The sequence below is a fragment of the Annulohypoxylon maeteangense genome (assembly GCF_022496945.1).
Source record: "Annulohypoxylon maeteangense strain CBS 123835 unplaced genomic scaffold GGS22scaffold_9, whole genome shotgun sequence".
Lineage (NCBI taxonomy): Eukaryota > Fungi > Ascomycota > Sordariomycetes > Xylariales > Hypoxylaceae > Annulohypoxylon > Annulohypoxylon maeteangense.
Window position 1 is genome coordinate 938,393 of NW_025953256.1, and position 26,206 is coordinate 964,598.

The 26,206-nt window shown below is 47.5% G+C and overlaps 6 protein-coding genes across 6 annotated transcripts; 3 read left to right on the forward strand and 3 right to left on the reverse strand.

Moving 5' to 3' along the window:
• The first annotated feature begins 197 nt into the window (after positions 1-197).
• GGS22DRAFT_146928 (ribonuclease III) lies at positions 198-1,651 on the forward strand. Its single transcript, XM_047958917.1, has 2 exons — positions 198-476; positions 534-1,651. The coding sequence occupies exons 1-2, from the start codon at positions 258-260 to the stop codon at positions 1,557-1,559; spliced, it is 1,245 nt and encodes a 414-aa protein (XP_047818625.1). The 5' UTR covers positions 198-257; the 3' UTR covers positions 1,560-1,651.
• Positions 1,652-2,349: 698 nt separating this feature from the next.
• GGS22DRAFT_146933 (acyl-CoA binding protein) lies at positions 2,350-4,060 on the forward strand. The gene is made up of 2 exons (XM_047958919.1): positions 2,350-3,297; positions 3,419-4,060. The coding sequence occupies exons 1-2, from the start codon at positions 2,849-2,851 to the stop codon at positions 3,960-3,962; spliced, it is 993 nt and encodes a 330-aa protein (XP_047818626.1). The 5' UTR covers positions 2,350-2,848; the 3' UTR covers positions 3,963-4,060.
• A 98-nt stretch (positions 4,061-4,158) lies between these two features.
• Positions 4,159-4,924, reverse strand: GGS22DRAFT_189002 (Mss4-like protein; the record flags this gene model as incomplete). The annotated part of the gene is made up of 4 exons (XM_047964789.1): positions 4,159-4,490; positions 4,573-4,666; positions 4,727-4,762; positions 4,829-4,924. 4 exons carry the CDS (start codon positions 4,922-4,924, stop codon positions 4,159-4,161), a joined length of 558 nt encoding a protein of 185 aa, XP_047818627.1.
• Positions 4,925-6,109: 1,185 nt separating this feature from the next.
• GGS22DRAFT_146937 (putative bicyclomycin resistance protein) lies at positions 6,110-8,412 on the reverse strand. Its single transcript, XM_047958920.1, has 8 exons — positions 7,973-8,412; positions 7,799-7,905; positions 7,477-7,740; positions 7,347-7,414; positions 7,223-7,286; positions 6,620-7,168; positions 6,474-6,542; positions 6,110-6,408 (listed from the first exon to the last, which is right to left on the reverse strand). The coding sequence occupies exons 1-8, from the start codon at positions 8,311-8,313 to the stop codon at positions 6,245-6,247; spliced, it is 1,626 nt and encodes a 541-aa protein (XP_047818628.1). The 5' UTR covers positions 8,314-8,412; the 3' UTR covers positions 6,110-6,244.
• Positions 8,413-9,769: 1,357 nt separating this feature from the next.
• Positions 9,770-14,546, forward strand: GGS22DRAFT_189004 (Pentafunctional AroM protein; the record flags this gene model as incomplete). Its single annotated transcript, XM_047964790.1, has 2 exons — positions 9,770-14,410; positions 14,481-14,546. 2 exons carry the CDS (start codon positions 9,770-9,772, stop codon positions 14,544-14,546), a joined length of 4,707 nt encoding a protein of 1,568 aa, XP_047818629.1.
• A 3,949-nt stretch (positions 14,547-18,495) lies between these two features.
• On the reverse strand, positions 18,496-21,033 carry GGS22DRAFT_146964 (uncharacterized protein). The gene is made up of 2 exons (XM_047958922.1): positions 20,028-21,033; positions 18,496-19,940 (listed from the first exon to the last, which is right to left on the reverse strand). Exons 1-2 carry the CDS (start codon positions 20,887-20,889, stop codon positions 18,751-18,753), a joined length of 2,052 nt encoding a protein of 683 aa, XP_047818630.1. The 5' UTR covers positions 20,890-21,033; the 3' UTR covers positions 18,496-18,750.
• Positions 21,034-26,206: the final 5,173 nt, after the last annotated feature.

Sequence of the window (26,206 nt, forward strand, 5' to 3'; positions counted from 1 at the left end):
GTCAATTATTTTTGAAGATTGGCAATAGCTCGGTAACATAATATTCTTCTTTATATTAAAACCCCTTTTACATAATATTGAAGTAAGAGCAATAAGCCACTTACCCAGTTTTGTACATGTACTTAGTACTTCGTACTTCATCAATTTTCGCAACGTCAAATTGATAATCTCCACATATAAATCCAAATCAGATAGTGAGAACATCAAACTTATGTACATACCAATTGCTTACTGGTATATCTGATTCTATAATCAGAATGTCGAAGCGTTCATATACGGACTTCGCATCTCATGATGTAGCGCCAGTTTCGAAAATCTTGGAACATGCAGAAGATTTGCTGAGAGCTGTGAAGGCTTTAAAGAAGGAGCTTGATACATTTCGTGATGCTCCCGAAGTAAACGATCAAATCGCATCGATACTACAGCGCCACAACAAGAAAATATTGTCATCCGCCCAATTACTTACTCAAGATGGGGTCAGTGCTCAATCATTGGATCGATACTATATTCATTATTAGCTTACGCTTTACTAGACAATTACCGTTAATCGACATGAGCCCGAATCTCACAAGATTCAAAAGCTAGACGGCGATGGAAAAAAGCACGACAATATGCATATGGCGCTTATCATACCACCACTTGTATCATTGACTCGGTGGACACTTGATGATATACCTAGCTCGGGATTACCGCCTTTGCCTCCTATCCTAGATCCTACTCTCGAGCAAGCTGCGCTTACTCACTCTGGGATGACGACGAGACCAACAGATATGAGTTATGAGAGACTCGAGTGGATCGGAGACGCTTACCTTTACCTAATGTCTACATCTTTCATCTACCAAACTTTCACAAATCTAAGTCCTGGGCGATGTTCTCAGTTACGAGAGAGACTTATCAAGAACGGGACTCTATCCAGCTACACAATACAGTACGGAATTAACAAACGCACGAAGTTTCCGGCCGAGTTTGACTTGCATGGTCGAATTGGCGGAAGCCAGGCGTCTCAGAACGCGAAGAAAAAAGTATTAGGTGATGTTTTCGAGTCATACGTTGCAGCTGCAATTTTGGGAGACTCGGAAGGCCTGTCGCGTGTGTCACTCTGGATAAAGTCCCTTTGGAGTACAACAATCGCACAAGAGATACGAGAAGAATGCAAAATTCAACCGCGTCTTACCCATGATCACTCGAAAACCGGAAACAATGACGACAGCCAGAAACCCGCGAAACAGGACCTAAATCCCAAGGTCCAGCTTAGTCAGGTCATTGGCGCGAAAGGTGTGAGGATTGCATACAATGACGTGGGTGAGCCAAAGATGGATAAAGTCTCGGGGAAGCTCCCTTGGTATACCGTGGGTGTATTCTTCGATGGGTTTGGAGAAAAAAACCTCCAGCTTGGCATTGGAGGTGCATTGTCGAAGAAGGAGGCTGGGGCCAATGCAGCTCGCGCGGCGCTGGAGAACAAAAATTTGATCAAGCGCCTGCAGAAGAAGAAAGAGGAATCCTTAAAATTAGCAAAGTCAGCCGAGTCGACCCAGCAAGAGTATGACAACTGGTCTTAGCTACCTACTTACTACCTAGGTGAATGACATATGCTGTTGCTATGTACGATGTCAGGGTACATGGTGTATGCAGTGTACCTGTTATGTAGCACTAGGACCCAGGTATTTATAAATTATGACCATAAAACAAAGGCTTATAGAAAGAGTTATCCGAATTAATTACCTAGTATCTATTACACCATTCCTAAGAGAGTATCCCCAGTTTGATACTAGGTAGGTTTTAGTTAGCTCAGTGGCTCATTCATGCTGGTTTCGATATCCATTAAGCAAAATCATCCTATGAGTGTTTAGGTATCCTCGTGATAACGGGCGAGCTGTTGGTTTAGGTCTAGACATAGTCAGTCATGAAACCACCTCCATAGACACTCAAAACTACCTCATAAAAATGTAAGATTGCAAGGGATAAATACGCTACACTTGTCCTATCTACATCCATTTTACACTTTAGAAATGAATTCTTATCTGAAGTTGTCCCCTTCACGTGCCTTCCTCGGATGCGGAGGGAACTGAGAAGGGTTTAATACCATCCATAAAACTAAGGTTCCGGTTCCCACTAATTTAAGATGGGTCGATCCCCACAGACTCCAGGGGTTGAAAGTTCAGTGACGCACTGTACCACGCGAGTGGCCAGCACGGCAAAGTGTACCTACAGCTTCCACAGAAGGACCTACAGAGGGATCTACAGAAGGAGCTGACCCCTGCTTCCATTGCCTAGGGGGTCCATTTCTCTCTACGACCGAGGCAATTCCAATTCCTCAGTTCCTCTCAATTCCCTAACACCCGCGATCAACGTGACGAACCCCAAAATGTATAAGCTTTCATTATGGGGGAGAATCTCACAAACCACAAACTTCACGACCGACATTTAAGATAGTAATTGCTCGTTGCTCATTGCATCTGGTTTACTACTCGCCTAATCCTTTAACTTAATTGTTATTTTATATTAAAACCAGCTCAGAATCGTACCTTTTTCAATTCCGCGACCTGACAGAATTTCCTTGCGTCTTCCACCTGTATAGATGACGTGTTCCTGAACCTGGGCTCCCTATTGGTAGCCTTAGAACCAACGCATTAGGCGGTGATCCAACATCAGCTTCAATTTGTCTCGACCTGCTCTTCGGGCAGCCGTAGCGGGCTCGCTACGCGTACGTACGATTTCCCACTCGCCACGCCTTCGGCGTACCAGGTTCCTCTATCCATGCAAGGATAGGGGTATATAGATACGAAGAGCAAAGAAAGAGTCGGAACTAGAATCATATACGGTATTCAATACAGATGCGAGGCTCAAAATGGCCGACTCAGTTGGTATGTCCCCTGAGAATCAAGACCCGCCGAGCCAATCAACAACTCCAATCATCAACCGTCCCTTTCCTCTTCCTGCCTTACTCATAAGTTCCCAATCCATCACACCGTCGCTGATAGAGTCCCCACCTTCGGTAGACCGCGTGTTCGTGCACGCCCTGAATACGGTGAAGAAGATTCCCAAGACCGGAGCGTCGCGCCCCCCGCCGGGCGATCGTTTGCGATTATATGGATTATACAAACAAGCGATGGAGGGAGACGTGGACGGTGTCATGGAACGACCAGAGCGCCGTCCGGGTATCGATGCCGATGAGCTCGAGCGCGAGCGCGATAAATGGGACGCTTGGAATGCCCAGAGTGGACTCAGTCGAACCGAGGCCAAAAGGCGGTATATCGAAGCATTGATAGAGACTATGCATCGATACGCCACTACGCCGTAAGTTTTCCCCTCTTCATGCAAGATATAATAGTTGTTTCCAAGGTAGAACTAGGCTTCTTCCATCCTTGAACGAGTGAGGCGGTGGCTGGTGCATTGGACTGACAGCTGGCATTGATAGTGACGGAAAGGGACTGGTCGCGGAGCTCGAGTTCGTTTGGGATCAAATTAAGAATAACAGCCCATCGTCGTCGAACGCATCTCCAAAAGATGCCACCTTCGCCGAACCCCGACGTTTTCAACAACCACTAAGCGGGACAGAAGGCCCGATGAAGATGCTTAGCCCCATGAGCGAGGACGACGCGGCGGAACAGGAGTATCGCGAGGCGCAGGACGACGACGTCGAAGGGGAATATGTGAAGAAGGGAGACAGGTGGTCACGCAAAGTAGAACGCGCCGTTGTCCGGTTATCCGCCGAGGTAGCAGCTCTACGGGAACAGATCACGGCTGGACGCGAGTGGAGGTCTAAGAAAGAAAAGAGTTTCACCTCATGGACTAAATGGATGCTATGGATTGTTACAAAACATCTAGCAGTAGACATGGTGGTCCTAGGCATCGTACTACTATGGATGCGGAGGCGGAAAGACAGGCGACTCGAGGATCATGTCCGGGCGATGCTGAAGCTAGGTCGTGAATATGCGAGGAAAATACTACCGTCGAGATGACGATAAATCAACGATGTGCTATATGCACTATGGATTCAGGCTACCCTCCCTATTCGCATACCATCAGCAAATTTCAACCCTTCCTTTATCGGTCACGCGTGTGATCAACCCGGACCATGGCACCGGGACGAAACAAACTCTCAAGGGAAGAGAACGCGTAAACCGACCACAACACGAGAGACCATCTTTCCCCGCATTACTCATCTGACTCCTCACTCGCGCTGTACGATCTCACAATCTCCATGTCTGGCTCGGCCTGTACCAACTCCACATCAGGCTCCGGTGAAGGAGCTGGAGTCATTCGGAGTTTAGGCAACCAGCGACATTTCTCTTGCATGAATATTTCGATATCGGGTTTTTGCAGCCACTGGTGGTTCACTAGACAGCCGGCAAAGATAAAGATGCGATCCGTTTGCATATCTCTCTCCTTTAAATAAATGGGGGAACTGCAGTGCTCGCATCGGAAGAGATATTTCTTGAATTCGGAGGTCGACTGGGTGGCCTGGAAGGAGAGTACTTGAGTGGTTCCTTGTCGATGATTAACGAGTGTTGGGATTGGTGGGATTAATGGAAAAGTATGGGTGGATATGACCAAGACTGAAGAACTTACCCGAGTTAATCTCCAAGAACTGCTCTCTCGTGACGAGGAGATCACCGTGTGTTCCACCGGTGATTTTCTTGCAGTCAGCACAGTGGCAGATTTGCTAGTTTTGGTTAGTTTTAGGGGCGTTAGGAGGGTATGAAATTATAATGGTTCAGCTTACGTGGAGAGGACGGTGACCCCGAATCAAGCCTTGGATCTACGAAAATGCGACGTTAACAAATCCCCCTTTTCGGCGAAGCTCTTTGCTTGGTATTGTACATACCCGTCCACAGAGGCAGGTGATGGACTGGTGCACTCCCGCTTCGATGCGCTGGCTGGAGAAGCTGCTCTCTTCGAGGCTAGTCCAACCAGCAGCCATGGTGTTTGTTGGATGAGGAGTCTTTCTGGTGCGGACGAATGTACGGAGTTCAAACCAGGGTTGTTGATAATGATATGACGAGAGGATTTGATGTGGTTTTTGAGAAGGTGGTCAAGAGGGAAGGAGAAGTCGGTCTGTCGTTCGAAATTTCCAATTAGGCGGGAGCATTTGTTGCTCTTGGAAACTAAACGGGGCGTGTAACCACTGCTCTGGAATATCGGATCGATCAAATACTGCGGTTGCTTCGAAACACTGAACTAGGCGAAGGCTATCGTTTCTCGTGGAGTTCGGACGAGGCGGGAGCTATTGTTCCTTTGGTGGGCTGGATCAAGCGGGAGCTATGGTCGTTTGAAGAAGACGCCGGGCAGATAATGATGTCTCCCAAGGGATAGTTTAAGTAGGCACTTCTATTATCTGTAGAAGATTCAGAATAAGGAAAGGCCACTGCGTAAAAACTTCGGTGCTTTACGGCTTGATATACAACCAGTCATCCAAATGCGTTATCCATAGACTAGATAGGATGCTAAAAAATTAAGGTTATCAATGTGAAGCAATCATCAGTTTACCCCTGCCAGCTATACCCGTGATCATTAATTCAGCCTTGGAAAGGATCATTCTTTTCAGTAAATGTGTGTCGAGATCTCGCTAAACACATGATTTTGTACCAACTATCTGAGCACTATGACTTGCCTCAGCCCTGAGTCTTCAACTTGTCTTGGATACATGAGTATGACATGATGATGAAAAAATCATTAAATATAAGAGGCAGAAGTTCGCCGTTCACACCAGGCCATAAGTTATGACAACCAATCGTATGACAAAAGACGTCGATGTTTGTACAAACTAGAATATCCATACCTACCTACATAGGACTAAAGTGACGAATGGCTTAATATCAGGACAAGCAGTGTGATTTGGATGCAGCTTTATTCTATTAGCCAGAAAAACAATGCTAAGATGTTCGATCTCTTCGCCGTTATCCTCGTTTCCCTTATATAGAAGAATAATAGATTCTTGATTCATGACTACCCAGGTATATATGCATACCATGTCATGCTTCGTGTTCTGTTCTCATTATATACATATCTACGTAATAGCGTATTTTCAAACCCTTAGAACCAACTTGCAAATGTGCACTTTCGGCTCTCGTCTCCACCAACAGCTCTGTGATTAGATGCATGAACGAGCAGGGTGAGCGTCTGGCGATACCCTGGCTGTAAGAAAGTAATGTGATCTAGCTCTGGGCTGTGGCAAGGGGTATCAGACATTAAGCCACATACCAACAAAAGTCCTAGATCAATTTAATATAAATATATCAGGTTACGAATGTGTAGCAAATCTGCTGTTTTTGCGGATTTGTTTTCCGTATCGGAAAAACAAGTACGGGAACGGCATCATCGCCACCGTAAGAAAGGCGAGCAAACTAGATCCCCATTGGTAACCAAGTTTTTGGTACATCTGAATTCCGAAAAGAGGGAATGCAGCTATAGAAATATTGAGTTAGCTGATGACAAGTCCTTAGATTTTCCTGTCGTTGAGTTCCACTTACCAGCAAAGGTACATCTAACGAAACTGTTCGCAGCGAGTGCTGAAGCAGCATACAACGGATACGCGTCCACTAATGCAATAATCAGTTAATCCATTTCAACATTTACAACTGGACCAATAATTGATTTCATATGATTTTCAACTTACCGAGGAAAGTGAATATTCCAGTGAAAACCATTAGCGTGCCGCAGCCAAAAATGCCCGATCCAATGATTGGTACTATCCAGTGAACCCATGGGTAGGCGGTCCATGCAAAGATGAATAGGCCAATAGGAACAAGGAATGCACCAGCAATCGCAGATGGTAACCTAAACTCGGGCTCGGGACGCCCATTGTTTTGTTCCAAAAGTTGAAGATATTTGATACGCCAGATGGGGTCGATCGCAGAACAGATGATCATGCCAGTGAAAATACCAAGGAAGCTCAAGCCAGACTGCCAAAGGTTGAAACCATAGGTACCTCCGAAGACTAGGCTGAATGCTCCAAAGAACAAGTAGAGGACACCGAGCAAGATGGCGGAGAATAGGCAGAGTAGTAGGCACATGGGCTCAAATATAAGCAGCTGAAAGGGGCGTAGCAGGGAGTTTCCAATAGTCGCCCCAACAGACTTATTGGATTTTTCCATAGGTGCCTTCCAACGTTCATCCCCCGTCTCCTTTCTCAGCTTTCGGGCTTTTTCGCGGAGCTTGATTGGGTCTAAACTACTAATTAGCATATATTTTCCGAATAATATATTTCATAGCCACGTACGGTATGTCTCGGGCGCGAAGAATATTATCATGGCAAACTCAACGACAGACCAGATGAGCATCGCCTATTATTCCAATATTAGTAATTCGAACTCGTATTGACACTACAACAGTAGAGTACGTACGTAATAAGTCCATCTCCAGGATGAGTAGTAGTTGATGAAACCGCCGAGTAAAGGACCTAGACTAGGGCCTATATATTATTAGTTCGATGTAAAATTAATATATGTTCGGCATGTGTCAATAGTCACATACCAACAAAGGGGCTCAACGCTATTATGACCATTGGTGCTTGGATTTGGTCTCGATTAAATATGTCACTGACAGTCCCACCCGCGACGCTGAGAAACGAACTGCCACCGAATCCATCGATAAATCGTGCTACCATCATGGTCGCGGCGTTGCGAGAGACTGCGCTTGGTATCAACCATATTAGGAATAGAGCCCAGGAAATGAGATAAATCGGTCGTCGTCCAACGAATTCACTCAGGGGACTCATGAGTAGCGGGCCAAGAGCAACTATTATAAACTTAGCAAGTGTAACTTTATGAGAGCGCCGATGAAAAACAAAACATACTGCCTAGCACAAAAAGCGATAGACCGAGAGTGCCAACGATGCTCGATATATGGAACTCGGGGTTCATCTGAGAATATGTTGACGCATAAATGGAACTCGTACACGTCCTACACTATCATTAGAATGAACCCATATGCCAAATACCATTGATTTGTGATGTATCGGATCACTTACACACATAGACTTCCCATGCCAACAGTTATCACAACAAGCCACTTTCGAACAATACTCATGCTCTTAGGACATAATGGATCCGTTTCACTCTCCCATGTTACCTCGAATGGGTCCTTTTCGACCTGAGGGTGATCAGGTGTAACTGTATCATCGGTTGAGTCGTCGCCATCATCCAAGTCGGCGCATCCGTGGCCATTGTTGGACCGTACGCGGGCAATGGACAAAGAACGCATCTGAGTTAAACTAGGAGAATCGTGTAATCTTTCTCTATTCGGCCCGGTCCCCAGTCGGGAGTCAACCTGAAGCTTCTCCGGGTCGAGTTTATCCATGTCGGAAGCCATATCCTACCCTTTCGCGCCACCACGGGAGGAGTCAGCGCTATTGTTCGGTCTGGTGAAGATGTCTGACGTAACGATGCTGCTTCGGGTTAGCTAACCAAAGATGACCCTAGTCTATTGAGCAGATACGCGATTCTACAGGATGCTTCACAAAGACATTATAGCACGAAGGATCAGGGACGGGTGAGGTTCAAATAGGCGATGGAGGCTCTCTACTACGGCATTCCTTCTTTTAGTAATTCTAAAACCCCACATGCAACCATAAAAAATGGATTGCTGTGCCAGAAACAGAGGCAAAACGCGAGGACGCGAAGAGTTGCGGGTCGTTTAAGATGGGGTCACCGCCATCTCCAAGGGCCTAGCAGGCTGACAGGCAAAAAGATTGCCCTGTATGGACGAGATCAACTAGGTATAGTTGCATCCATTAATCAGCACCCACCCTGGCTCTTTTCAAGCATTATCGAGATTTTCAACTGGTGCCATAATAATATGCGGTCACCTCAGACCTGTCGAGTTTCTCAACAGGAGAGAAAGGGAAAGGCACAGAATCGCGCCGTAGTTGGCTAATTTCGCGACGAACGACGAGGGAACATCCCCGTAATGTTCCGAGTCGGGAAGAGGAAGCGGTGCCGCGAAGCCGATTGCTTCAAGGTTTCGGGATTTGGGTCGTCGTATGAGGTACGTCCGGAGACGGTTCGTAACTCCTATTTTATCGCCGACGGCTCTATATCTAAAGAGAAAGGTAAGCACGGTGGAGACTCATGTCATGTCACGGGTTGAATGTTGATGACCAAAAGTCATCGATCTGTTGAAACTCTGATTTGATTTTTAAAGTTCGCGAAGGGTCCATTGCGTTTAAAGAGGTAACTCTTCCTAACGATATATATCTTTCTAAACATGTCTATGCATCTATGAAGCTTGCCAGCCCCTCCACCACGACCCCGCATATCGGAGTCGCACCTCGAAAAACTATGAGCAATGACAGCCAGTTATTTGATCTCCTATTGGTCAATTGACCAGATCACCACACAAAGATTCTTCAATGTGGCAGGAACAACCAAAAAAAATTGGCGGGGCCACCGCTTCGGACCCTTCCTCAAAGCGTCGACTCATCCTGCCGTAACACAACGACACAACGACAACGGAACTTCATTGTTCAAACCTAACTAAGCACCTACCTCCAACATAGGTGCACATATTCCCTCAACCCGGGAAGACAAGCCATCGTCAACTCTTCATGGAGTCGACGTCTAGGACCGCTGGAATTCACTGAGATCTAGCGAGTTATTATTATTTCATAGAGGGTCACCTCGTTCTTACGTATATATTATCCATATTACCCTCTTAAAAGCACATTTTCAACTTTACGTTCCTTAAGGCATATTAGACACCCTTCGAATAATTTAATCGGGTGTGGGAGTCGATTTAAAATTGAATACTGTTGAATCGAAGTATTGAAATGGCTACACAAGCCGACAGTGCGTCGGGTCCAACCCGTATTTCCATTCTTGGAACCGACTCTATTATCATCGATCACGGCATCTGGCGAAACTTTGTCCCCGACGATCTCCTCGAGAATCTCAAGTCATCGACGTATATTCTAATCACTGATTCCAATCTCCACGATCGCTATGTCCCTCCCTTCGTAACCATCTTTAACGAGGCCGTTAAGAGCCGAAATCTACAAACTCGACTTCTTACTTATACCATCCCTCCTGGCGAGACTTCCAAGAGTCGCGAGACAAAGGCCGAGATAGAAGACTGGATGTTGGCCCAGCAATGTACGAGAGATACGGTTATCATTGCTCTGGGTGGTGGTGTTATTGGTGATATGATCGGTTACGTCGCTGCTACTTTCATGCGTGGTGTCCGTTTCGTTCAGGTCCCTACCACTCTACTTTCCATGGTCGACTCATCTATCGGCGGAAAAACTGCCATCGATACTCCTATGGGAAAGAACCTCGTCGGCGCTTTCTGGCAACCCCAGCGCATTTACATAGATCTAGCTTTCCTCGAAACACTTCCCGTTCGCGAATTTATCAACGGCATGGCCGAAGTGATCAAGACAGCCGCTATATGGGATGAGATCGAGTTTACAGCTCTGGAAGAAAATGCTGCCGCAATTTTGAGCGCTATTCGGTCTAAGACCCCCGATCCAAATGATAGATTACTACCAATCCGCGCCATACTGAAGCGTATCGTACTTGCCTCCGCCCGCGTCAAGGCCGAGGTCGTGTCCAAGGATGAAAAGGAGGGGGGCCTACGAAACCTTCTTAACTTTGGCCATTCTATCGGCCATGCTTTCGAAGCAATCCTCACTCCTCAAGTATTACATGGTGAAGCGGTAGCAATTGGAATGGTTAAGGAGGCAGAGCTAGCTCGATACTTTGGCGTCTTGCGACCCGGCGCTGTGGCTCGATTAGTCAAATGTATCGCGAGTTACGACTTACCAACATCTCTTCACGACAAACGTATTGTCAAGTTGACAGCCGGAAAGAAATGCCCCGTAGATGTGGTGCTTCAGAAAATGGCGGTAGACAAGAAGAATGAAGGCAAGAAGAAGAAGATTGTACTCCTCTCTGCCGTGGGCCAGACGTATGAACCCAAAGCCAGCGTAGTCGACGACAGTGCCATCAGAGTTGTTGTTTCTCCTGCCACACGTGTGACGCCAGGTGTACCCAAGGAACTTAACGTGCAGGTAACTCCCCCTGGATCTAAAAGTATCTCGAATCGGGCTCTTGTTCTTGCTGCGCTCGGCCAAGGAACTTGCCGTGTCAAGAACCTCCTTCATTCGGATGATACCGAATTTATGCTGTCAGCGATCGCTAAACTTAACGGGGCCTCGTATACGTGGGAGGACGCTGGTGAAGTTCTCGTAGTTTCTGGAAAAGGCGGCAAACTCGAAGCAAGCAAAGAACCTCTCTATATAGGGAATGCGGGCACCGCTTCCCGTTTCCTAACGACCGTGGTTACTTTGTGCTCATCTTCCAGCGCGACATCGACAGTTTTAACTGGTAATGCCAGGATGAAAACCCGACCCATAGGCCCGCTTGTGGATGCCTTGCGATCCAACGGTATCAAGATCAATTACCTTGAAAAGGAGCATAGTCTTCCTGTGCAAGTAGACGCGGCCGGTGGTCTTGATGGTGGAGTCATTGAATTGGCTGCTACAATTTCATCACAATATGTCTCATCTCTCTTGATGTGCGCCCCTTACGCCAAGAAACCAGTAACTCTTCGCTTAGTTGGTGGCAAGCCAATTTCGCAACTTTATATCGATATGACCATTGCCATGATGGAGGCATTCGGCATTTCTGTCACAAAATCTCCCGACGAGCCATATACTTATCACATTCCTCAAGGTGTCTATAAAAACCCCGAAGAATATGTTGTTGAGAGCGACGCTAGCTCAGCAACATACCCTCTTGCAGTTGCTGCTATTACGGGAACGACTTGTACAATTCCCAACATCGGCGCGAGTTCGCTTCAGGGAGACGCCCGTTTCGCTACTGACGTACTGCGTCCGATGGGGTGCACCGTGGAGCAAACTGCTACGTCGACGACAGTGACTGGCCCAAGTCCGGGCGGATTGAAGGGAATTGAGGTCGACATGGAGCCCATGACTGATGCATTCCTGACAGCATCTGTTCTTGCTGCTGTAGCATCAGGAGAGACTAAAATTACTGGAATTGCGAATCAACGTGTCAAAGAGTGCAACCGCATTGCAGCGATGAGGGAACAACTCGCAAAATTTGGTATTCATTGTAGGGAACTCGAAGACGGTATTATTGTTGCAGGCAAGAAGCTCACCGAGTTGGCCGAGCCGAGCGAAGGCATTTACTGCTACGATGATCACCGTGTGGCGATGAGCTTCAGTGTTCTATCTGTCATAGCTCCGGGCCCTATCCTTATCTTAGAGCGTGAATGCACTGGAAAGACATGGCCCGGATGGTGGGACGTATTAGCTCAATCATTCAAAGTCAGCCTAACAGGTGATGATGTCGTTCCCCACGCTCCGAAGAAGGTGAAGAAATCTGAAATAGGATCTTCTATCATCATCGTTGGCATGCGAGGAGCTGGAAAGACAACAACAGGCCACTGGATGGCCAAGATCCTTGGGTATCCTTTCGTCGATCTCGATCAAGAATTAGAGAAAAGATCTGGCATGACTATTCCCCAGATTATACGGGAGAGTGGCCGAGGCTGGGAAGGCTTCAGGAGCGACGAACTCGAACTTCTAAAAGATGTCCTTAAAAACCAAGGTCAAGGCCATGTCTTCTCCTGCGGCGGTGGTGTCGTCGAGACACCAGAAGCTCGGGAATTGCTCGTCTCTTACCATCGCAATGGTGGCGTGGTGCTTAACGTCGAACGTGACTCCGAGCAAATAATAGAATATCTAACACGGGATAAAACCCGCCCTGCTTACACTGAGGATATAAGAGGCGTGTACGAACGGCGCAAACCTCTCTTCCAGGAATGCAGTAACTACGAATACCACAGTCCCTACCTCGAGCCACCTAAGAGCAACAGTGATCCACCTACTGACTTCGTTCGATTTGTCTCGTCAATCACCGGAAAGAGTACACATCTCGAGAATGCGAAGAAGAAACGCCAATCGTTCTTCGTGTCGCTCACTGTGCCTAACGTTTCGTCCGCGTTGGAAGTGATCCCACGTGTCGTGGTTGGTGTAGACGCTGTTGAATTACGAGTCGATTTGTTAGATGACATTTCTCCCGAATCGGTCGGGAAACAGATTTCGCTGTTGCGTTCCACGGCAAAGATACCTATCATTTTCACCCTTCGGTCTACATCCCAGGGTGGCCGTTTCAAATACACGTCAGAAAATGAGTTGCTTCCGCTGTACCGGACAGCTATTCGCGCAGGTGTCGAATACATAGATCTCGAAATGACGCTTTCGGAAGAGACTTTGAATACCATCATCCAGTCGCGAAGCGACTCTACACGTGTCATCGCGTCGCATCATGACCCAGAGGGCAAGTTGTCTTGGAGGAATGGTGGCTGGCAAACGTGGTACAACCGAGCCTTGCAATACGGCGACATTATCAAATTGGTGGGAGTTGCAAAGAAAATGGAAGACAACTACTCGCTGGCTACTTTCAAAGAAAGGATGTTTGCTGCGCACGGCAAGCCCATAATAGCTCTCAACATGGGCACCATTGGGAAGCTGTCCAGAGTGCTGAATGGCTTTTTAACGCCTGTCTCACACCCCGACCTCCCATTTAAAGCAGCCCCCGGCCAGCTGTCAGCAGCTGAGATCCGCAACGGCCTAGCCTTAATCGGAGAGCTCGAGGCTAAACAGTTCTACCTATTCGGGAACCCAATCTCAGCATCTAGGTCCCCGGCCTTGCACAACGCCCTATTTCGCCAGACAGGATTGCCTCATCAGTACTCCCTGTTTGAAACCGACTCCGCCGCTGATTTGACAAAAATAATTCAGTCGTCCGAATTCGGAGGCGCATCGGTCACAATCCCGCTCAAGCTTGACGTGAAGGCGTTAGTCGACGACATCTCAGAATCAGCCAGTGTCATTGGCGCCGTCAACACTATCATACCAGTGTCTCAACAGGACGGGTCGAAACAACGCCTATTAGGTGATAACACCGACTGGAGGGGCATGGTCTATTCTTTGCGCAGAGCAGGACTAGTAACACCGACTGGCGGAACAACGAACGGTGCAATGGTAGTAGGCTCGGGTGGCACTAGTAGGGCAGCTATCTACGCTCTCCATTCCCTTGGTTACAGCCCTATCTACGTCGTAGCACGGAATCCCGATGCTGCCCTCAATTTCCGTACAACATTCCCCAATGACTTCAACATCGAACAAGTAAGCGAGGCAGGCCATGTCCATCACCTTCCAAACGTCATCATCAGCACGGTTCCCGCGGACAAGCCGATCGAGACGTCGATGGTAGAGCTAGTTGGGTCCGTGTTACAACAACCCAGGCATGATGAAGGGCTTAGGGTCCTATTAGAGATGGCGTATAAGCCTCGCCGTACGCCATTGATGGAACTTGCAGAGAACTCAGGCTGGACTACCATTCCAGGACTTGAGGTGCTTGCGTCGCAAGGCTATTATCAGGTATGTATCACCTCAGCAGCAGCACTAGGTACGGCGCTATTCCCGGTTTACTAATGAAACCTACTTGCAGTTCCAACTCTGGACAGATATAGTACCTCTGTTCTCCGATGTGCGCACGGCCGTATTGAGCGAATAGGTGTAATTACACGGCGTTGACGGTTCACCAAAAGGTCTCGTGATATTTGTAGCCATATTACCAAAATAAACCACTACTTACTTACTACCTAACTGTCTTGTCGAAGTACTACAGATTTATTAAGCTAACGGCATGAGGCTATGGTTCATTGCTGATCTTGCATCGCTAATTCGTTCTATATAGTAGGTATCACATGTGGGAAGAAAGTTCAGCATCATATTCAAGTTACGATACCTGAAGTGGCTATGCCACTCGACATGTGAAAGCTGTCACTTCAAGGATGGATGAGGCCCGTCTCCGCGGGAGAGTTAGGAGTCTGTCTCAATGGCTGGGAGGACCGAAGCTATAGCCCCGTGGTATCTAGATACCGAGAATGCAGGCGGCCTCATCTACGTAGATCTTGGATAGCCACGTTCCAAGAAACCTAGGACCTGGGTCCTATACAGCTAAATTGGCCACCGCTTCGAGAAATACCACTGAGATACATCAAGATGAACCTGCGTCACCTCATGGCGAAGCACCTAGACGTATATTACATTACTACCTACCTAGTAGTATCTGCACACTAGGTACAACAGGCACGTATCTAGCTTGAGGCGACAAAACTTGCACGTTAGACTAGCACAAGTACATACGTCAAGCGATGTAGGTACAATGACTCTAAAAATAACACTTGAATCTTAATAGTTGCCTGGATAGGGCTATAGTGGGTGCATACTTGTTATAATCCCAGGCCCTCCCGTCGATGTTACGTAGTAAACATACGCGTTATAGGTGCACAGCCACATATTTGCCGAGAAGCCACATCAATCAAGCTCGTCCCTCCCGCCGCAGATCTGTGGCTAAGTCTTAGATGGGTGTGGGGAAATTAATCGTGTCTCTCGCGTACCGTCGGGTTACCTCGGCTAGAGCCGAGTTAGATTCCAGAACGGACGAGAAAATCAAGGAATCCCGACGATCCTATGCGATCAACACGATCGAGCAAGGGGAACCGGGCTAGGAACCGCCCTCCGATGGACGGTGGATAAAAACTGATAGGTACATGCATAGGACCATAGGTACATACAGATGTACATCTCGCCTAACCAGAAGAGCTATACGACCGAGTATACCCCTAGTAGTATACAGATACGAATGGGACCGGCGACGGTAACGATTCCAGAGTTTCGAGGGTACAGATTCGCAGCATATTTTTTCATCTTTCCTGTCCGATTACATCATCGCTTCCTAGGGGGGTCATGCAACGAACGCTGCAATGTCGTGCAGTAGCGCTACCTATCCCTGCGCTCGACCACTGATACGAACGCACCCACATATGCGATGCGAGCTTTTACATACCTACCCTTGCTGCTAAGTATAGGTATATTCCATAGATGTATTATAGAGATGCATCGATGCAGATACGATTGGTATACCTAGCTATCTACATACATAGTTACATATATTAAAAATTTACTTACAGTAGATAATGTATCATGATTTAATAACCTTGTGCTCGGGGCTTGGGCTTGGGCTTGACCGTATGTACCTACCTAGGCAGGCTGGCAAGGGAAAATGTAACTCCTCCCTTCCCAGGTAACCTGTTTTATCACCCTCGTTCTCCTGATATGGGATGATGCTTTTCCGGGGAGGGGGCTATGTACATACCTATCTGTGTAAGAGTCTCGAGTTGTTGAGTCGTTGAGTCGAATAGGTGACGAGATAGGGTAGGGTAAGATGATACCTAACTACGTTGCAAGCAAGCAGGCTGGGCTACCTTAATCTGACCCAGCTTCGAACGATGCGCGGGCAATCCTGCCGATGCGATGGTATCTATCTATTCATGCGCGCCGGCGAAACATAGATAGACAGACAGACGCGGGAGGGACAAGCGAAGCTCTCATTCGGCGCGCCTTGCGATATACGTGGAGATGTCAGATGCCAGTCATCGAACCTGACGATACCTTGGATTTCGCGTGCATCGCGGTAATTTAGCCAGATGCTTGGGTAGTTACCTAATATGTATCTACATGTAAGTGTGTATGTAGGTATGTATGCTTGACACGTTCCTGATAGCACCTCATGTCGGTATGTCAGATCAGATAGTTAGGTCAATCGGCAAGGGAAAACAAGAGCCAAAAAAGCTGGAGATGATCAAACAACAACAGCAGCAGCAGAAATAGGGGCCCAACCACCTGCATGTATGTATATGTAGCATAGCATCATCATCATCATCATCAATGCCAAAATTACCAAATCGCAAGCTCGCAACGTTGGGTGCAGAGATGCAAACAAACCCTTCACCTCCCAATCTTGGACCCCTAAAATTCCGCGGGAGCAAACAAATAAAAAAAAAAAAGAGGAAAAAAGAAAAAAGCCAAGCCGCCTCACAACCACCAGCCCCGGCGTAAGCGTCTTAAGCCGAGGCGCGTCGCAACCAATGGCATCCCGCCCAAATAGCAATTGTTTTTTTTTCTTTCCCCTACCGACCTACCTATTTTCCAGTACCTCTCCCACCCAAGGTCACGCCGCGAAATATAAGCTTAATCTGCACGCCGTCAGAATGAGACACGTATACGTACATGCACACACATATACTACACACTTACTTCCATTGCTACGATAATACATAACACGCAGATAAATTTACACGCACCAAACATAAGGCACCATTTTTATAGCATCACAGCTCTAAAGCTTTAATATGTAGGTAGGTAGGTACATGAAAAACTACCTAGGTAGGTGGTATTATTAAGTTACCCTTGCAGGATACGTAATCTATCGTGACGAGCTCATCTCCGACGGCTCTCGCTTTTGTTATAGGCCATCAATTCCCCCGCTGTATCGTACAATCTTTAGCCGGCGTCAATTTTTGATATTGATGAATTCTTGCATGCCACCCAGTGCTCTCCGCCTGATATCGATGTCGATGATGATGATGATACTCATGATAATGGATGAATAAAAGCAAGAAGAAAACAGATGATAGCCCGCTGATCGTACATTCATAATTGGTAATAAGATATTTCTCGTCTCGTCGTGCTTCCTCTCCCAATCATCGGAGGCCAGTTTTAAAAGATTCTCTTTTTTTCCCCTTTGCCAGAATTGTACAACACCCCCAAAGTGCAATTTTTTGGAGAATGGTAAATAGACACAGGGAAAAAAGCAGTTTATACAGAAGGGGAAAAAAGAAACATTAAATGATATAAAATATGAGGAAACACATCGCTGATCCGATTCCGGCAATTTTTTAAAGTCCCCATGTCTATAGGTAACCCGAACCCGCGTAACCGCATGAAAATGTACGGATGACGTAAGGAAATGCGAAAATGATAAAGGATAAAAGATAAAAAATCAAAGAGTACCCCTATTTACCCTTTCTCGAATGACGCCTAGCTCCATGTGGGTTATCTAGAAAAGAGCCCGATTCAATGCAAAGTGATGACAGATGCGAAACATCATAATGGGCTCCCACAAGAAAGCCAAAAGTGATCTGATGGTACTTGATGGTGCCGATGGTGTAACGTGGGAACCCATCAGAAACGGGAACCGTGGATGAGCTGTTCCGGTAGAATGCGCCAAAAAAGGGTTGGGACGGTCGGGATGGGTTGCCAATGATGCAAAACGATGATAAGCGGATATGGAATATGATGAGTATGATGTAGGTGGTGATGCCGTAGTACCTTTCGTTGCATTCTGCGGCCAGCTCTACCCATGCCCAAGAACCCCCCCAAGAACCTTGAGTAGTTACGTCATGGGGACGACGTCATAAAGGAAGAGGCCAGTCATGGGTGCTGCGGGGACGGGGCTTGCGGGCTTGCGACGGGTTCGGGTTCCAACCCAAAGCGATTCTGATTGATCAGCGCCCTGTAGGTGACACCCTAGGCTAGAGAGCCGGACCAACGCTAAAATCGACCATACCGCAAATAGCCAGGTGCATCATTAGCCCGCAGGACCCTGCAGAATTGACGTTGGACCCTGATATTCCACCCTTTCTTCCAACGTCAACGGAAACCCCACCTGCAAACCCCGGCGCCTTGCATGCATTGGGCCTTTGTTCGGCTTCCAGACCATTCGAGCACGCTCCCTTGCTCCCCACCAGGAACATTCTCGCCTACCTGCAACCTGCGACGCCTCTGCTTGGCGAATCGCTAACCTCGATACCTTGATACTTAGGTACCTTCGTGTGTTGCAGAGCTTTAGGCCTCATCGTGTGCGCGCCAGCTCATACGCCAACGCCACCACGTCGCCGGTGCTTGCCCGGAAACTCCACGTCCGGGTGGCAGACGCGGTAATGTCTCGTCAGAGCGTCTGCCCGACTAAACGTCTTCTCTTCCGTGCAGAGGTCGCAGCGAACCTTTTGCTTGCGTGCGTTGTGGATCGTGTCCTCGTGACGGGTAAGGTCGTAGGGCCTGGAGAAGATCGTATTGCAGGGCTTGCCGGTGCTAGGGTTGATTCTCTCGCACTTATGCGGCCCAGCCTGACTGTTAAGTAAGCTACTCGGCATACCGCCCGACGTCGTTGGGGACGACCTGACGTGGCTCAGAGCGTTGGCCTGACGATGCCCCTCGCGCTTGTGCTTTTGTAATAATGCTGGCGTCTCGAATCGCAGAGTGCACCCGTGATACGTGCAAGTGTATGTGCCTCCATCCGCGCTAGCCCCCGCTGGTTTTTGGCTTGGTACTTCGCCACCTTCAGAGTTGCTCGCATCGGCCGAGCTAACCCTGGAATATGTCGAAGTTGTCGGCGTTGACCGCTGCTGGGCGATGAAGGGGTACTGCTGCGGTAATGGCATTGAGAAGTTGAACCCGCTTTGCATCGGTGTCGATGCCACTGAGTGGAAGGACGGGCTCGAATGTTGGGAAATATTCCTGGATGCCATATTCACGGCATCGTTTCTTGCCGAGTCCATAGTGTAGTTATGAGATTCCTGAGATGGAAATAAAGGCATGTTGGAACCCTCGTCCGATTCGTTGAAGTCGAGTAGTGCATCCTTGGGTGAGATAGTATTTGGCGTGCCTTGTTGCTGTGTAGAATTGCGCGCGAGTTGTTGTTGTAGTTCGTTTGCTTCCCGCTCTGCTTTTCGCTGTTGATGCATTTGTCGAGCCGACCCAAGTCGCATCTGTTCCATACCCACCTGAGGAAAGTCGTTGATAGCAGAAGCGTATGGAGAGCCTTGGCGGAATGGTGACTGGTCGTCTCGCGATGGGTTGGATATGGGTGACTGAACGGCACTCAAGTGCTGGCTATTAGCAGCCTGAAGTCTTTGGGCAAACAACTCGTTGCTTGGCGACATGGCTATTTGCGTCTGCGGCGGTGGAGACGCTGACGTTATAGTGAAGTTCGGGTTGAAGAGTTCGTCGTTATAGATGTCGGTCATGGTACGATCTAACTTTGGGACATGGTTGTTGTAAACTGCATCGTCGAAAAGGTGTAAGTAGTTTTCATAATCATCAAAGTCACTCTCGAAAAGAAAATGCTTCGTCAGGATGGAGGCCTCACCATTCCTTGGTCTTCGACAGTCATCTTCAGGTTCGTGGAACGAGGGAGTAGCTGGTGAGTCACCGCCTGCAATAGAACTTGCCACTGATACGGGATGAGATCTCGTAGATGAACCACCGCCAATCGACAACTCAGGAGCCGGCGCTAAGCCTCGGTCACTCCTCAACTTATGTTGCTGTTGGTTCGCTATGTTTGGTAAGCCATCAGCCGAGGCTACATCGCGCGACATGTGCTGACCACTGAGAGTATCACGGCCACTATGGCGGGTGTGGCTATTGGCATTAGTAATGTTGTCGCGATGGTTATAGTTCGGCATGGCGCTTGCGTAGAAGGCGGCGTCGGCCATAGGCAACGATTTTCCTAAACTGTATGCGTAACTGTTGTCGCCATTGCCCATGTCGTGATACGCATCGTTGCTCGAATCTGTGACGGCTATGTGAGGGTTCGATGTGTTGCCATTGTATGGCGACGCAGGGCCATTGGATCCTAGCGACGAGAGAGAGGATTCGCGTTGATGGCTAAACCTGTGCGCGGCTCTTGGAGTTTGCTGGTTGCTGTGAAGCATCCACGAGTCCGACGGCATCAAATCGGGAACTTGACTAAGACTCTGACTGTTATTCCCCCCTTCAAATCCCGACTGCGACGGTGTTGCGGGAGCCCTATACCGTTGAGTGGCGGCGATCGCAGCTGCGGCGGTATCTAAGTTCGACAAGTTCGAGAGGGACGATGATTGATGAAACCCGCTATTCCTTCCCGATGCTATATTCGAGTGTGAGTTACCCTCGAGAGGTTGCTGGGCAAAGAACTGGAACGGTTGGTGAGTTCTCGACGAAAAGCTATTGTGGTCAAGCATCTGCATCATATTGTGTGACGATGCGATGTGTTGAGTGAGCAGACAGACGTCGACAGGTGTTTTGTGCTTGTGTTCTCGTAGTTGATGATGAGTATTGAAAGAATTAATGTAAATATTTGGTGTATTAGTTTCTTAGAATAGTGAATAGTAAATAGAGATAGATTGTAGATTGTGGGGTGGAAAGCTGAGGAAGTGGCGACTATGATGACTTTATAAGTATCGAATTGACAACCAGATTAATACTAGGGACCGGGGTGGGAGGGTACCGACAGGGGTCTGCGAGGTACAAGTGTACTTAAGTACTTGTATACGTAGTACAAGGATGGTCTTTCCCAATTCCTTTCTCTACTTCTCCACCTGCCGAGGAACTTTGACAAAGTGCCTAGGGGAACCTTAATAGAGGAGCCTCTAGTAACCTTATTTGGTATTAGCGACTCGGACCCGGATTCCGCCGTTAGAGTCACCAATTGAGAAAGAGCTCCAGAGACTATTCTTTTGTGAATCGGAGTCCAGGCGGTCCGTCTCTATTATGCTCTTTCAATATTCTCTCCTCTTGAATCGAATGAGTAATAGTCAGGTGAATAATGATGATGGCTTGATAATGAAGCGCTGGGTCATGTGGTCCAACCAAAGTTGTCAACTTGAGGATGCGCGGCTTTGTCTTCGCTTTGCTAGTTCGGACCGGTCTTTGGCCTATTATTCCGCGTTACGGGTTATTTCTAATCTTCGATTTGATCGAGTATTATATATCGGAGTTGGATCGGTGTGTATATAAGTGTTATCTGTGTCTCTTAGGGTGAAGAGATGATACAAAATTAAGACGGTGACTGGTGATATTTATTATTGTTTCATTAAGTATTCGGTATATACAGTAGCACTGCCGGTACAATCCATGCATCCTCAATGTAAGGTAACATTCATCGTAAAAATGAAAGCGAATTATTCATCACCAGTAATTCATTGATTCAGTAATGCAAATAAGTCCCATGGATAGAGATGCGCATGTACGTTAATGCCGATTTGACGATGAATGTACAGTTCCAGGTTGGGTATGTAATCGATTTCAAAGTTGAGGGTAAAAAATCTACATGATTACAGAGTATTGGGGTACTTTGCATGGGGATGTCCTAGCCTAGCGCTTTAAAAATGACGTAACTTGCGATGTATTATGGTAGATATGCGGTTTGCAGGTTTAGGTAGGCAGGGGTTGAGTTGGGTCTTCTCTGATTCAAGATGCGTGTGTGGGTCGATCGTAGTTAGGAGGGTCACACAACGTATGTACGTTGTACAGTCGAGATTTTCCCTTCCAAATTTTTCTCTTTACTTTTTCCCGTTTCCCTCCCGCTCTAAGCTTGCATCACTATTCCCCCTTTAGGTCTACTCAGTTTTAATAAGTTCCGATTCTTGTCCGACGCAATCATTAGTCATCTGTCTATTTTAATATGAATACAGGTATTCAAGTACTCCCTGAACTGAATCCGACGTATATCCGGTCATCCGCGGTAGTACGTACCTAATAGGTAATGCACTGCCACTTCTAGAAGACCTCGGATGGACAAGAGCGATCAAGAGAACCCAAGAGAGACAAGCCACAATTAATCAGCAAGTAAAAAGTTCGAGACTTAAAGGACATTCCGATCTTGGCAATTGGTTCCGAAAAGAATCAATCAAGGTGCTTCGTGCATAGCTAAGGAGAGGGACTAACAAATCAATACGACCAGATTAGGAGAGAAAAAGTACAGAAAGTACTAAACATAGGGCAGTCATCGTCGATTTCAGCACGGATTACGAGGCTAGAACGATGACTGGCATGAAGAGATCCATCCATTAACACGTGTGAGATCTAGTCACATGTCAGGTACCAGTCAGATCACTCTCTCGTGGTCGTCGGGTCATAATCGTCCCACAGTCACCAACACCAACATTTAATCATGAATTATCGTGAACTATACCAAAAACATACTATAATCTAATTGAAAGTAAAAAGACTCATCCACGGCATTTGTGGAATATGCTAGATAGTGCAGCTGTTACTAATTCACCCCGCGATAAACTATATCTCGAAGGAACATCGTCATCTATGGATCTTTCGGGGCTTTTTCGCTTCGGGACAGGTGGATTGAGCGATGCGGCCGTAAAGACATGAACATGGGACCGCTGCGCCGAGGGATGCGGCGACAACGATGCGACAATCCGACAATTTTCGGGTTTATGTTGGTCATGCAACCGGATTATAATTTCTTCTTCTTAAACATTCTAACATTCTACTAGGGTTCAGATTACAAAATCCAGAAAATTGTCCCGCGGGGGATTGATGGTCCCCGGAAAGGAAGGGCACTCGTCAATTCGTGACATTTTCGGCATTAGAGGATAAGAGCGCACGAGGGCGCGACGAGGGCGCAACTTAGCCTTATTCAGCCCTACAGGGAACATCGAAAAAGAAATCATCGGCCTGGTTATCGGACCAGGCATCTGCAAGCCCTCGACGAGTTTCAATGCATCCCGACGAGTCCGGCATCTCTGGCTGCTTCGGCTATGAACGCTGAGGACGAGCGGAAGATTACTTGACAAATTTTTTTATCGTGTGTGGTATGCAGGCCTATGCAGGATTGCAACGTATTTCGGTTTCACACGCAGACCCCGAACCCGGGGATCGCAGACTAGACAATACACGTGACACTCAAAGCCCGTTCGTCGCAACGTTGAATGACCTGAAGAAAAAATTATTTACGAAGGTTACCTACCTACATCGGTAGGATGCATGCATACCTGCATCCATAAGGTCAACAGAAGCCAACGGTGTCGGTCGTTTGTAGGGCTAGACCTCGGGTCGCATTTTCCTACTCGGTCTGGATTCAAGGCTCGATGGTCGATGGTTGACGATCTTTTGGGTTTCTTGTTGGGGGAATGAACTCCCGGAGATCTGGAACCGGCAGATAAGAAACAAAATTGAAATCTGGACCCTCCGCTTAGGAAGAAAAGGAAACAACGCCGTGGAACATTCTACGGTGCGCTAGATGCGTGGCCCTATGGCGCTTGGGCGCATCTAGGTAAGGATCGACACAGGGAGTAAAAGTGGCTGTGCAGCTGTACTTACGCGCTTAGGTACCTTACATATCGGTTATCCCGGTTGCTTGTATCCTCTCGCTACCTACCGTCGCTGCATCTCCTTTTTTCTCATAGGGCACACCTAGATCCAGTATCAGGGAATACTGGCAGGTAGGTACATACCTAGGTAGGCAGTGGTCTTCACAACCCAGCCAAAACTATCGTGTGTAATAAACTGTATTGATGGAAATCAGGAGGCCGCCCATAGTCACAACGACTCAAACTCAATCGCACATACTCGGTGATGATTCATTCCTGACATCGGCTATAATCGCTATTGATCTCGCTTATCTCCACGTATCGCCGTCTTCGTCACACTACCCAGCAGATTTAAGAACCGGGCATTAGGGTCCTCCGGCATAAGTGGTCATCCAGCAGGGGTATACCTAAGCGCGCACAGCCCTTCCGTTCACAACCGATAGTGCTGACGGAACACGAATTTGGCACATGGGAAAGTTCAGAATACGGTTCTAAAATTCCATCATTCATGTCGTGTATCCGGTCTACTACTGCATCTTCTGGGGCTGAAGTGGCATTCAGCTTCCTGCAAACACCACCTTTTCATGATTTCCACGTGGGACCGTTGCTCGCTTCAACCGAAATCGTCGCCCTGAATGTCAGCTTAGATCAAATACCCACCAAACTCGAAAAACACGAAGTCCAAGACAGAGTTACGTTACTTGTTACACCTCAGCACATAGTTCACTCCTAGGTAATGCATATGGGTCTTCCCTGGGTAGCTGAAATCAGTAATTTGTGTTACCAGTGTGCGTCGGCCGGCCCCGGCTCGGTGGGTTCAAACGTATACGAGCGAAACCTCTTATAGACTAGCGCCTTACACAGCTAAGTCCTTTCTTCACTTTTTTCTTCACTCTTTTTTTTTTTTTTCCTATCACCCCGCATAACCACGTTTCTATTGCGCACACACCAGCCTCTGGGGCTGCAGTGTCGGTACCTGACTTACACAGCCGCACGTCAGTGGCATACCCAGATCTAGAAATCACTAAGACAATCTCCAAGGCTGTTAGGTACGATTGTACAAGTTGGAAGTCTCACACTTTGCCGAAATGTGTGCGCCCCGAAGATGCATAAACGGCGCCTAGCCAGTATGGATCCGCTTTCGCAGGCCTAGATTTTTACTGGCGTGGTAAATCGTTACTTAAACGCTCCCTTACAATGGAGCGTTACACGAATGCATCCAGACACCTGCCAGAGGAAATGGTCTAGAAGGCAAGTTAGCAATGCATTTCCTACTGTTGGTTACCAATAGTATAGCCTCGCCCTGAACACGAAAGAGATCGCTCAATATCAGTTCCGATATCCAACCGAGAGTAACTCAGATTTACAGTACCATGGTCTTGGTATTGCTTGGCTCCTTTCGCAAGAGGACAATGCCCGACATTGGAGACACCTGGGCTAGATCCGCACTGAAGGTTGCATCGTGTCCAGACAACAGTTATTCGTGTTCCCCTATTGCAAAATTTTCTCACCCTGCTGAGCAACATCAATATGTTGGTTTCACTTGGGTACAATCTGCAATCCACGGCCTTTCCGTATAGGCCCATCTCTCCCGATCGCATAATTTACTTCCACCACACGTTGCACCTCGGAAATTTACACCTCGTTCTCGCTCACACAGGCGGCTAGCCGCAGCAGAATATAGTCACGTGCGATTTATATTCGAAGCCCACGTACAAGTGCTTGGCAGAAGATCGAACAGCTGCCTGTTCAACTATAAACTAGGTAGCAGTGGTGAAAACAGCATATGGCCACATTAAAATTTAAAATAGTGAATTTATACATTGATGGCAGGGCGAATGTAATTAAGTGATTAAGCTGATACTAATCCTAATATGGATGAAACTGGTCGATATTCTCATAAAACGCGACCAGTCTAAACCACAATTGGACAAAACACGCGTATTTTCGCGTCGAAGGTCCTAATCAGCCATGGCGTCACCCCCACATACCACCGCATATATCAACCCGCCTCAGCGAGTGGACGTTTCTTTCTTTCTTTCTCTTTCTCTTTTGCTTTGACCTTTCTTTTCCCCTTTCTTTCCAGGTTTGATTTTCTCTTTCTCTTTCTTTCTTTCTTTGTGGGGCAAGAAGTCTTGCACCGTAAGGGAGGAAAGGTTCTGACGTCAATTTCGGCGCTCGGCTATGGATGTGCAGCGGTCCCGCCTGCGTTGGTAAGTAAGTACCTATGGTTTGTGGC